The sequence below is a fragment of the Pseudopodoces humilis genome, chromosome 23 (assembly GCF_049639895.1).
Source record: "Pseudopodoces humilis isolate 2021_Gansu_Grassland_sample_001 chromosome 23, ASM4963989v1, whole genome shotgun sequence".
Classification (NCBI taxonomy): Eukaryota; Metazoa; Chordata; class Aves; order Passeriformes; family Paridae; genus Pseudopodoces; species Pseudopodoces humilis.
Genome location: NC_142222.1, coordinates 7775898 through 7788715, shown reverse-complemented (window position 1 = coordinate 7788715; position 12818 = coordinate 7775898). Strand labels below are relative to the sequence as shown.

Genomic DNA, 12818 nt, shown 5'->3' with positions numbered 1-12818 from the left:
CCTATGGTGCTCCATCCTGCCATAGAGCTGACAGCTCTGTTTGAGTGAGACATTGGGATTTCCAGGATGTGACACAAGTCCAAATGGTAAAATAATTATGAATGGTGTTTTGAGAGTGCGACAAAGTGAGGGAGATGTGCCAGTGTTGTAGGATCACAGAGTGGTTTAGGTTGGAAGAAACCATCCAGTTCCAAACCTCCAGCCATTGGCAGGGCCCATTTTTTGGGGTGTGCTTTCCTCCTGTGCCTGTTCATCTCCAGCAGCTGTTTTTGTGTGCATTCTCCAGTGATGTTTGTGTGTTTGTGCCATCCCACTGCCCTCCCCAGCTGGCTGAATCCCCGCTCCTGACAGCCAAGTCCCTGCTCCCAGCGCTGCTTCCTGCCAGTGGAAGTTGTGGGAGATGGGTGTTAAAAATAAAGGAAGAGAGGAAGCAAGGTGGGCTCCAAGTCCGGCTCTATGGATCCATCCTCTCCTCTCCTCTGGTGGTGAAATCTGCAGTGGTGCTCCAGGACTCACAGCCTGACCTCATCCATCCCTTCCTCTTAATTCCATGCTGTTCCCAGGCAGGCTTTCTCTCCTGGGGGGCACAAATGTGAAGTCGACCACAATTGCTGTTTGCAGAGGTCAGGTCTTGTGTGTCTCCATCTTTTCCAGAACCCCCTGGCTGCAGAAGTCCCTCCAGACCTTGGAGATGAATATATTTACTTGTTTAGATGCCATCTTCCTTTCCTTTTTTAACCCTCTTCGTTGCCATCAGTGCTTTTAAGCTCTTCTGTTCAACCAGAAGGGTCACGTAAATAATTCATCTGTCCTCCATCCCTGCCAGTCGCGCGTGGGGCTGTCACGTGGCGGGTGACAGCCGGTGGCGCGTCCGCAGCTTGCGCAGCCGCCTGCTCTGGCTGAGCTTGATGGGTTTTAGCATTATTGAAATGCTGATTTTTTCGGGGGTGGGGAGGAGCAGAGCTGCCCTGGAAGGTCAAACATTATGGCTGTCCTTAGAGCATTCCTGGTCCCACAAGCACTGGGGAAGGGAAGCTGCTTTGCTGGCTTCCTTGGGGTGCTGGAGCAGGAAGGGTGAGATGCCAGGGAGTCCTCACTCCTGGGGTCTGCTGAGCAGGGTGAGGAAAAAGGTGGCAGGAGTAATGTAGATGAACCCTACATGCTCCTGTGTGAGATGTTCTTGTGCTCCCCAGCAGCTGAGGGGTCCTGGGTGTCCCTGTGCCACAGGAACGCTGTCCACAGCAGTGGGTGCGCACCATGGTAGGGCAAGCCAAAAACTGGGAAAACCCTTTTCTGTGCTTTAAACATGGCTGCAGGCAAAGCCCAGACTCTGTGTCAGCTCTGTGTCATCTCCCCAGCCTGGGAGGGGCCTGGTGAGGTGATGGACAGGGTTTGAGGGGCAGACAGACCTCAGAGGGGACACTGAGCCCTGGGGTCCCTTGGTATGTGTTGGGGAGCTTCAGGTCTGGTGCATGGGGCTTTGGTAGTCCCAGTGAGGCCAACTTGAATACGGAATACTTTTGACCCACTGAGACCTGGTGTCAATCTGTGGGGACCAGAGAGTGATAAGAGTGATAATTAGTGCAGCCAGATACATCAGCTGTGCTCTTGGTGTCTGAGAGGCCGGAGCCAAAAGCGTGCAGTCTCATCCCTGTTGTTTTAGTCTTTGTGTGTGAGCTGCTCGGAAGCTGTACAAATGTTTGTTTTGCCATGTATCTCCCCGTTAACAAGATTTCTCAGGAAATATGCAAAATTATCACTACAGGCAGAACATGTACAGTAAGGCTCATTAAGCTAAGTACTGTGATAAATTGCTTCTTCCAGAAAATTATGTATATTAGCAAAAAGGAGGAGAGTGAGCCCGGGTGGAAGACCAGGAACAGAGAGTGTGTGGTATTGTCCTGGCTCCAGGTGACCTGAGCACACCTGCCTCAGGGGAGTGTCCTTGCACCGTGGTGTCCGCAGGATGATCCTGGAGGAGATGGTGGGGAGCAGAGGGCAGGCAGAGGACAGCATGGGAAATGGAGATGGAGCGATGCTGTGTCAGGACCAGACCAGGCACAAAGCCAAAGAGGCTGTCTTTGCTTAGGAAAAATGTGAAACGAGGCAACTGTGCAAGCACAAGGAGTAGAAAGTTTTTCTGAACTGGAAGAAGGTCAGGGGTGATGTGTCACAGGCTGCTTGCACCTCTGCATCTCTGCTGTGCCCCTGCCTGCAGTGGCCAGAACCAGGGCTGGTGTTGGAAATGTGGGCACTGCTTTTGCCCCCCAAATCAGGGAGCTGTGAGCAGGGGACTGGCTGTGGCATGAGGTGTGTCACAGTGTGGTTTGGGTTGAAAAGGACCTTCAAAGACCATGTAGTTCCCACACCCCTGCCATGGACAGGAACAGCTTTGACTAGACCAGATTGCTCTGAGCCCTCTCCAGTCTGTCCTGGAATACTTCCAGGCAAGGGGCTGACACAGCAGACAGACTTCTGCGTGCTCAGGTCCCACAGGAGAGATGTTCTGAAACATCTTTCAACCTTTTTCAGTGATACTCTGAGTATTTTCTGTAGTGATGCAGATGCTCTCCCCTGGCAGGAGGGTCTGTTCCTCCATCACTTTTTGCAGGATGGTGGAAGTAGTGAGTGGAGCCCAGGACATCTGCTGGCCAAAAGCTCTTCTTGGGGACATCCAGAGGAGAATAGGAAGTCCTTCTGTTCCAGCAGCCCTGGAGAGCTCAGGCTCAAGAAAAGCTTTCCCTCAGTAGCCAAGGAACCTTCAAAGATTCATATCATCCAACTCTATTGCCATGGCCTGGGACATCTTCCACTAGACCTGCTCCTGACTGGTTTTAGAATTCCAAATCTCCTGCCCAAAATGTGTTCATTTGCTCCTAGGCCAGCATATTCTTTCTACAGGAGGAGGTTCCTCTTCCCTGCTGCCTCCTCCTCCTCCTCAGGCATCCACAGGCACCTCAGGTGCAGGAGCAGGGGACACACCTGGCTGTGCAGCACCAAAATCTGCTGCAGGGTGGGACTGAACTTTCTGTTAACAGTGCAGTTTTTCAGATTCTAGTGAATACTTGCAGACCCAGGTTTCTTTTCATGGGGAATGACTAAAAATTAAGTTTTCTGCTCACTGTCCTGTGAGTTTTCAGGAGAGCACTGCCACTGTGGCCACTTCCATCATGGTGTACTTCTTCAGATGTTTGCTGCAGGTTTTCCAGTATGAGCTCTGCCTTTTTCTCTGCCATTGCTGGTCTTCCATCAGCTTCTGTCAGACTTTGGGTTTGTGTATGAAATTACTGTTTGCTTTGGTTTTCCAGAGGACCTTTTCCTTTTGGGAGGATCAGTTTCTCACCTGGATGGTGCTGAGGTTCTTGTACAGGGTCTAGACAAGTGCACCAAAGAAATGTCATTGAGCTTTCACGGCCATGAAACAACCTGGTTTGGTGGAAGGTGTCCCTGCCCATGGCAGGGGGTTGGGCTGGAGCATCCTTGAAGGTCCATTCCAAATCAATATATTCCATGAGTGCCTGCCTGTAGGTGGGGTAATGGGACAGGCTGCAGTGTCACTATTGGGCATCACCAGGGCTAGGTGACGTTGGCAGACACCAAAGCACAGTGATGATCCCAGCAGAGACCTCTCTGAGTGTGCTGATCCTGGTCAATGGAGTGGAGATAAGAGATGAATGGTCCTTCTGCTGCCCATGGGAAGCTCTGATCTGCACAGGAGCTGTAACAGTGGTGATGCCACTTAAAGAATGTTAAGAAATTAATTTCAGATTATTTAAGTTTGTTTTTAACCAAATTATTCTTCAGCCATGACTGTAAATTTATAAAATACTGGCTGTAAAGTATTTTCCAGTAGGTGATTGTGCTGTCCATGTTTCAGAGCTACAGTGAGTTCAGCTCATTGCCCTCTCCAGGACTGGTGGCAACTCTGGTGGTCACCTCTGATGCTTGTTCTCCAGAGTTAAGGAGAGTTTTACCTGTTTGCTTTTAAAACTGAGCTTAAGAGTGATCAATGTTCTGAGAAAAGGCTTGGACTTTGTGCCAAGGGCTGGGAATTACTTTGCAGGAATGCAAGCCAGCACCCAAGGACAAAATTCTTGGAAATTATGTTCTCCCTTGCAGTGCTAGTGTTGGAAGTTGGAAACCTGACTCATGCGGGTGCTGCTGAATGCTGAAGTCATCTGTGCCTTGGACTTTTATTCATTCATTTCAAAAAAGTTGTTAATGGGAAGGTATGGGCTGGTTTTGGTGAATATCAGAATTATAGAATTGCTTAGGTTGGAAAACCCCTCTAAGATCCAACTGTTTCCCCAGCACTGCCAGGGCCAGCACTAACCCCAAGTGCCACAACTGCACATCTGTTAAATCCATTCAGGGATGCTGGCTCCACCACTGCCCTGCACAGTCTGTGCCTTGGCAGCTGGGCTGCACAGCCCTTTCTGTGAAGAAATTTTCCTCAGTATTCAACTAAACTTGCTCTGGCACAACTTGAGGCCGTTTCCTCTTGTCCTGTCCCTTGTTCTCTGGGAGCAGAGCCTGACCCCCACCTGACTCCACCCTTCTTAGAGCAGTATAGAGAGAGAGGTCCCCCCCTGAGCCTCCTTTTCTCCAGGCTGAGCATCCCCCATCTCCCTCAGCTTCTCCTGGTGCTCCAGACCCTTCCCAGCTCCATTCCTTTCCCTGGACACGCTCCATCATCTCAGTGGCCTTCTTGTGAGGGGTCCAGAACTGACCCCAAGATTTGTGGTACCTCAGCAGTGTCCAGCACAGAGGGATGATCACTGCCCTGGTCCTGCTGGACACATTATTTCTGATAGCAGCCAAGTGCCATTGGCCTCTTGCCCACCTGGGCTTATCTTCAGCTACTGCCAGCCAGCACCCCAAAGCCTTTCCCAGCTTTTCAGTGACTCTGCTCCCAGCCTGGAGCATTCCATGGGGTTGTTGTTACCCCAGTGCAGGACCTGCCACTTGGCCTTGTTGAATGTCATGGAATTTGCCTTGGCCCACTGATGCAGCCCATCCAGATCCCTCTGCAGACCTCTCCTGCCCTCCAGCAGGTCAACATTTCACCCAGCTTGGTGTCTTCTGCTGAGAGTGCCCTCGATCCTCTTATCCACATCATTGATAAAGCTACTAGACAGGAGTGGCCCCAACATTGATCCCTGGAGAGCACCAGGGAGAGAGGCTGCCAGCTGGATTTAATACTGGAATAGGACACAGCTGAGCTGGGGCCCGTGTGCCACGGAATGACAAATTTATTGTGGTACATGGCTGTACTGTATGATCTGCAAAAAGGGCTGAGCTGAGACCATAGGCAGCTTAAACCGTGGTCTTGGGTTCTTCCCTGAAAACCTTCAGGAGCAGGACTTCAGTCCTGTTTGAAGGGATTTTTTTTGGCTGCTGCAGATGCCTAAAGCAAACCCTGAAGTGTGAGGAGGCAGCCCCAGGGTGAGGGACTCGTTTGATGGGTGGGGGATCCATGGGTGCTCTGGACTTTGTCCAGGTGAGGCTGTGCTGAGCTGCCCTTGTGCTGCCAAGCATCTCAGAGCCAGGCTGGGATGTTTCCAGAGATCTGGGCATCTGTAGGCTCTCCTACGTGTCCTTTAAGCTCTGTGAGATGGCTGAGATGTCAGTGCCACTCGCTGCTGAGTTATTCTGACCTTGTCCTTCCCTGCACAGCTGCCTGCTGGAATGAGCTGCCCTGGGAGCTCTCAGTGTCAGCAGCAGTGCCCTGGGCTTGGGGGGTTGGATATGGGGAGCAAGGTGACTGCTGTTGGGTGTTGGACCCCCATGTGCCACTCTTTGTGGGGACACAATCCCAGACACGACCTCTAGCTGCTCAGAGGCATCCCCAGGAGCAGCCTGTGCATCCTGCCGTGTTCTCGTCTTGGTACAGAAAGGGCATCGTTTTACAAAGCAAGGCGAGCCCAGATGGCTGGAATCTCTTCATCTGGGCAGAGCAGCACGGAGGTGTTTGTAAATAAAAACAAACAGATGCAGCTTGGGAGTGAAACCCTTGAGCAGCTTCCTGCATCTCAGGGATGAGGCCTTTCTTTGCTCAACTGAGTGGTCCCTAAAAGGGGGATGGCAGCTGGTCTGGCTTTTTCTTTCCCTTGTGCTTTGTGAGGCTTGCCTTGTCTCTGGTGGGGTGGGAGGCAGCATGGCCTGGGCTCAGAGCCCCGTGGGGTGATGGAGGCAGGCGGGGGCTCACTGCCTGTTTGGACACGGATGTTTCCTAGGAAAATGTGCCAGCAGGGCTTGGTAGAGGGATGTGTCAGGGTTCAGATGTGCCCAGTAGTGGCTGAACCTGTTGTTCCTCTGCCCTGCCTCTGCTGCCTGCACCAGCTCCCTGGATGCATCTGGATGTGGTCAAATCCATCTGCAGCACTGACAGGAGAGGACAGGAACTTGGGGATGCATGTGGCCACTGCTGAGGTAACAGAGATCTGGTAATGCCTGCACAGCCCCCCCTGACAGCTTTGCTATTTGAAGGAAAGCAAGCATCAAGCCTTTTCTGTGCTCCTTTGCCTCTTTCAGAAAGTGCTTGGAGAGGGAATGGGGTGGGTTGGAGCCACGGGAATGTCATTTCCTCAATAATTAATTTACTACCATGTGCTGGTTACAAAACCTGCAGAGCCAGGATGCTCCAGGGCTCTGGATGTCTTCCCAGCTCCTACTCCTCTTTGTCAGGGATGGTATCTGCCTCCACTCGGGATTTTTGCCCTTGTGGAGGGACTTTGAGCCCTGTGAGGCTCCAAAAGTCGCTGGAGGAGCTCTGACTGATCTGCCCTACCCATCTAGCTCCTCCTGCTCAGTGACACTGGAGAGGCAGCAGCTCCCAGAGCCACCCCAGCTGCTGGGACAGTGCCCACACGGTGCCACTGCTTGGCCTCTGCTGGACTGGAGAAATAAAAGCCTTGCAAAAGAAGGGTTATCCTCACCTACCTTGTGTGGGAGAAAAGCCTGGAAGCCCTGGGTTCTTGGTGCTGCCTGGCAGAGCCTGAGGCAGAGGTGGAAGGGTACTGGGAGGATGGTGTGCCTGACACTGTGAGTTCCTGGGCTGGGGAATTGTTTGCTGCTTGTGCTGAGCAGCACCTGCAGGTAGTTTTGACTGAGACAGGAGCTTTCCATGTGACTTTGGAAACCTGGGATGCTCACAGCTGGGATGCATGAAGCCAAAACACTGTTGGCTTATGTTTCCTTTGGAAAGTTTTGGTTTCATTCCTACTTTTGTATTAGGATTAATCATGGGGGGGATGCCTCTAGCTTGGGGTAAAGCAGTGAGTGCCAGAGTGGTGGGAGATGCTGGGAGCAGCTGATCCATCAGTGCCCTGCATCCCCTGAGCTGTTCTCCCAGTGGCATCTCCTCTGGTTCCAGTCCAAGTCACCCATTAGAGGATGTGGCTGCTGCTGACTGGCTCAGGGGCTGGTGGGGTGGGCTGATCAGCCTGACACTGGGTGTTGGAGGTGGTAAGGCACCGAGGGTGTTTCCAGTGACGTGGGTGGGACAGATGGTGCCCTTCTCCAGCCTGGAGTGACAAGTGACATGTGCCCTCCTGACCAGCAGGCTCCATCTGTGTAATTTCCTCTTCATGGGGCTTCTGGCTGGGCTCTGTGCCATTCCCCCTGTCCAGTGCCTGCCCTAAATAACATCTCTCTGCCTGTCCATCAGCTTCTGCTCTCCCAGGAGTGGTGAACCCTCAACCATGAATGCCTCTGACAGGGCTGTGTGTGGCTTTTGACCCACTTCCATGGGTGGTGGGTCCCATTCCTTTGGGATTTCTGGGTATGGCAGGGTCCAGCAGGCAGCAGGGATAGGACTGGGCAGGGATGTGGCGTCCTTTGGGCAATGAGCCAGGCCTGTTTTGGATGTGGAAGGGACAAGCAAGAGGTGACAAGGAGAAGAGCATCTTGGCAGGTACCCTGCTCTCCTGCTGCTCCTCCTCTGCTGCCAGTCCCTGGCCTTCCTGGTTTCTGTACAAGCCTGCATTTAAAATTATCAGTGGGAATACTCTGCTCACAGGCTTCAGAAAGGGGCTCAGAATTATGGCAAATTGAGATCCTGCCAAATGATGACAAAAACAGCTGGATAGGCTTTTGGGGAAGTTTTATTGAAGGTGTGTTTTCCTGTACAGGGCTGCAGGGGCTGACTGGGGCTTCCCATCCAGTTCCACCCCTTGCCATGGGCAGAGATCCCTTCCACTAGATCAGGTTGCTCCAAGCTCCATCCAGCCTTGTCTCCCTGAGTGGCTGTGCTACAAATGGGCACAATTTCAGACTTCAGGGCACAGTTTTCTGTGTCCACAGAGTGGTGGGTAAGAGCAGCACCATGCCTGCTTTTCCTTGTCAGGGTGAGACTTTCACTAGGATTGTGGGAGCTTTCTGATCACAGAGGCTCTGGATAACCATGAATGGGATAAGTGTGTGTGAGTCACCCAGGCAAAAAAGTGGTGGCAGGGCTGAAAGCTGAGGTCTCTGGATGATACCACCCAAATCAGTCAGTGTAGGGTGAAAAGACAATTTTAGGGGGTAGGATAGATATTTCATGTGGCTTATTTCAATGTAAGAGGGCTCTCTCTGGAGACTGTGGTGGTTACCTCTCTGCAGAGTGCAGAGGGCCCATGGCGTGATGAGTAAATATCTGCAAAAACTGCAGTCATTATGGCATGATGATGAGATGAGCAGAGGCAGTCCTGTCTTTAATCTCCATTCCACTGGCTTCTTCTCTTTGTAAAAATGGAGTAAAAAGAAACTTTTCCAACCTGTTAATTGTCCATTTCCCTCCTTCATGTAACTGATTTGGATAATACTCTTTCAAATGTCTCCTTATGTGGAGGACTGTAATTTTTCCTTCCCTTGAGAGCTTGCATCCCCCGCCTTGCTGGGACAGGAGGTGTTTTCATCTCTGGTGACAATGACACAGATGCTTCTGCAGACAAGGACAACCCCTCATTTGCCTGCTGCGACTTTACTAGTTCTGCTGTATTATCTGTTTGCTCCCACCTTTCCTGCACTCTGCAGCACTCCTTTTATTTTCCCATCACAGCATCCCTTGTGTTTCCCATGGCAGTTTCCTTCGTGCTTTCCCATGGCAGCATCCCTTGTTTTTACCGTCATGGCATCCCTTATGTTTTCCTGACATGGCATTCCTCATGTTTTCCCATTGCAGCATCTCTTGTTTCCCATTGCAGCTTTCCTCATGTTTCCCATTGCAGCTTCCCTCATGCTTTCCCGTGGCAGCATTCCTTGTGTTTCCTGTGACAGCATCCCTCATGTTTCCCATTGCAGCATCCCTCGTGTTTTCCCATCATGGCATCGCCCATGCTTTCTCCTGTGACAGCATTCCTTGTGTTTCCCATGGCAGCATCCCTCGTGTTTTCCCATCACAGCATCCCTCGTGCTTTCCCATGGCAGCATCCCTTGTGCTTTCCCATTCTCAACATCCCTTGTGTTTCCCATGGCAGCGTCCTGGTGTTTCCCATGGTGGAGTCTGTGGTGTTTCCCATTCCTTGCAGCTCCTTGCAGAGCTGTTGTGCTCACACAGGGCTGAGGGTGCCCTTGAAGCTCCCACTCCATGGATGTGGGGTGTCCTTAGCTGTGTCCCATGCTCGCTGTGGGGGTCATGCCTTGGGGCTGTGATATTTTGGCCATCCCTCACTGCTGGGTGTATCTGTTCTCTGCTCTCTGAGTCCTGGGGGCTTGGAGTAGCAGTGGCCAGCGTGTTCCACACTCTGTTGAGTGTTTGCCCCAGCTCCTTGGAGCAAGTGAGCACAGGAGAAGGGGAAGATGCCTTCTAGGAGCTCCTGAAATGGAGCCATGAGCTCTGCAGCAAGCACTCGTTGATGCCTCTCTCTCTCTGTTGTTGCAGGCAAAGGACAGTGATGATGACGATGAAGTCACCGTCAGCGTGGACCGGGATCGTTTCATGGATGAGTTCTTTGAGCAGGTGAGAGGTTTGTTCCTCCAGTGTGGCTTTGAAGCTGGTTCAGACCTTTCTGCTGCCATCAGGGTGGGTTGTGGATGGTCCAGGCTTCCTGCAGCCACTGGGGATGGGGGTGAAGCTCCTGCCCTGGCTGGTGCTGCTCAGCTGATGGTCAGGGTTATGCTGAATGCTGAACATCAGGAACCTGGCTTCCCTGCAGACCTGAAGCTGTGCTGCCCTACAGATGTTCTCCTGCTCCTCCAGAACCCAGTGAGGCTGTTAGCCAGGTGATGGGAGCAGGGAAGCCTCACACACAGCTCTCAGGCCTTTCCCCAGAGCACCTCTGCAGAGCAGCAGTCTCTGCATGGGACTGATTTAATTTTGTGCCTCCCGTTCCCAAACAAGAGGTTGTCTTCTGGCATGTGGGTGGCTGTAAGATCTGCTTGCGGATTTTTAGCACACCCTTAGCATGGCATGTGTGTGGGGGGTGTTAAAATGGATCTGTGCAGGCAATGGAGTGGGAACTGGGATAAATCTGATGTGCAGGTGGAGGAAGATGAGCAAAGGAGTGGTGTGAGCCGGAGGAGAAGACTCAGTTAGAGGGTAAGCAGCCTGGCAGGCAGAGAACACAGGAGAGGTTTCCCCTCTTAGGCGGTGCTGGTGTCTTCCTGTAGCACAGAAGTGCAGAGAAAATGATGGAATGGATCTTCTGGAAAATGTGGCCTCCCTGGAACGAGGAGTGAGGATCAAATTGGACGTTTCTGGAGGTTTTTCTGGAGCAAGGAGCCATGGGGGGCTGAGCCGTTACCAGCCTGGCTTGTGCAGTCTCAGCAATGTTCTGCCAGAGGCACAGATTCTGGGAATCAATCTGATGCTGGTTTATATAAATCCCCAAAGTTTCTCAGTGTATCACAAAGAATACAGGACATACAGTCTGTGTTACACTGCTGTGACTCAGAGCTGGCTGGTGGGATGGAGAAGGTCTGATTCCACAGTGGTGCTATAGTTTCAAGCTGGAAAATATTTATCCAGGAGGGTGTGTGCAGTGGTTCAGACATGTCATGGTTGCTTTGGAATAGGGTGTAATAATCCCTTCACTTTCCAAAAGTCCAGGTCTGTCACAGACCACCTGTCTTGTCTCACTTCACAGGTGGAAGAAATTCGAGGCTTCATCGATAAAATTTCGGAAAATGTGGAAGAAGTGAAAAGGAAGCACAGCGCCATTCTCGCTTCACCCAACCCTGATGAAAGTGAGTGAGCTCTGGGTGTCCTGTGGGCACGTGGCTTCACTGATGGGCTGGCTGGAGCCAGGCACAATCCCCTGTGTCTGCAGGTGGCCATGGCTGGATGGTGAGGGAGGGCTTGGACTTGCCTGGTGACTGGTGGCTTTAAGACCTGGAGAGGTGGTGAGAGTCCAGTGAGGCTGCCAGAGGGGATTTCTGAAAGGATGGGGCAGTGTGGAGGCTGGGAAGAGCAAGTGGTGTTTCTGTGGTGGTTGGCTGTTGTCTTGCCCCGGGCTGCCTGGGAAAGTCAGTGGATAAGGCAGAACAGACCAAGTGTCACCTACTTGGGCCCAGAAATGTTACAGCTCCTCTTGGAGCCAGAGGTGGGCAGCTGGGACCTTGCATCTCTGTCCTGGGGACAATTTGTTGCTGGCTGGTCAAAGAGCCTACCCCTTCCAGACCTCTTTCTTCCCCAGCCTTGTCTTCCAGAAAAGATATTTGCTGCCAGGAGCTGGAGTTAGGGGTTTGAGCACCCAAGAGGTAGCAACATTTGGGTGTCCAGGAGATCTGGCAGAGTTAGAACTGTGAATGCTGTGGTTCCCTGTTCCCAGGTGGGAGCAGTGCTCTCCCAGGGGAGCCAGGAGGGGGCTGTGGGGGCAGTGAGGTCAGCAGAGGCTTTCCAGCGTCTGTGTCTGCAAAGCCCTTATTGTGGAGTGGGTGGATCCGAGGGCTGAGCTGTGCAGGGAGAGCAGGGCTGAGCACTGTGGGGTGGGGCTGGACCCTACCCAGGCTCACCTGCTGGGGGGCAGCACTGGAACAGCTCTGCTGCCCCACACTCCACCTTCAGTGTAACACTGAGCCCACGTGGCTCTCCTCTGCTCACCTCCATCGTGAGGCTGGTGTCACAGGGGTGTTGGATGCTGCAGGTCTGACCCTGCAGGATGGCTCTGGGCTACTGGCAGCCCTCATTTTGGCAAAGGTGTTGCTTCCATATGCTCGTGCTCCCAGTGCTTGGAGGCTGGAAAGCTGAGACCAGGTCTCCCTCTGGTCATCCATTTCTAATTTGCCCAGTGCAATTCCATGTCTGCTTGTGGAATTGTGCCTAGAGGTCCCAGGAGGGTGCCCACACACACTTTGCCCTGCCTCCAGCCCTATATCAAATCAGTAGATGTTGTAATTACTTGAAAGGACTGGCCCTTCCTAAATTGTCTCAGGCTCCCCTTTCCTGGCAGCTACTTCTCAGCTAAAATTTCCTTGGCCAAGCCTGGAATCGAGGGATTTTCTCAAGGGAATTCACGTCTCAGGCTATTGCTCAATCATCCTCCAGGCTCTTGTGCTTTCACTGTAAGATGTTGCAGTGTTTCTGTTTGGGAATGTTCAGAGAAGAGCTGCTGTGCTCCTGGTTGCTGCAGTGGCACAGGGTCCACTCGGGGCTGCAAAGGGCACTCATGGCCTAGAAGCATAATAATCTATTTAAAATCTGAGATCTGCAGTGAGCAAAATGTGGTGACATTCCCATGACTTTCAGAAGGATCCAGGACATTGGAAGTGCTTCTGGCTTTGCTTTACTGCGTTACTTTGCCTTGGTTTTGTAGAGAATTCAGTTTGTCGTACCAAGAATTGTTTGGACAGGAAGAGAGGAGCCCACACATGAATCTGAAATTTGTGATTTGTAG

General features: G+C 52.1%; 2 protein-coding genes across 3 annotated transcripts in view; both read left to right on the top strand.

Moving 5' to 3' along the window:
* MKS1 (MKS transition zone complex subunit 1) overlaps window positions 1–9888 on the top strand; it is a 28132-nt gene extending 18244 nt beyond the window's left edge. The window contains exon 17 of the mRNA XM_088066372.1: window positions 9866–9888. Coding sequence (XP_087922498.1) covers window positions 9866–9879 — 14 coding nt within the window. The 3' untranslated portion in view covers window positions 9880–9888. The remainder of the gene's footprint in view (window positions 1–9865) is intronic.
* Window positions 1–12818, top strand: part of STX1A (syntaxin 1A) — a 47883-nt gene that overhangs the window by 2342 nt on the left and 32723 nt on the right. For both annotated transcript variants that reach the window (XR_015774459.1, XM_005525878.3), the window contains exons 2-3: window positions 9866–9943; window positions 11070–11169. Coding sequence is in view for 1 of the 2 variants with exons in the window: in XM_005525878.3 (XP_005525935.2) it covers window positions 9866–9943; window positions 11070–11169 (178 nt within the window). In the remaining variant the exon portion in view is untranslated. The remainder of the gene's footprint in view (window positions 1–9865; window positions 9944–11069; window positions 11170–12818) is intronic.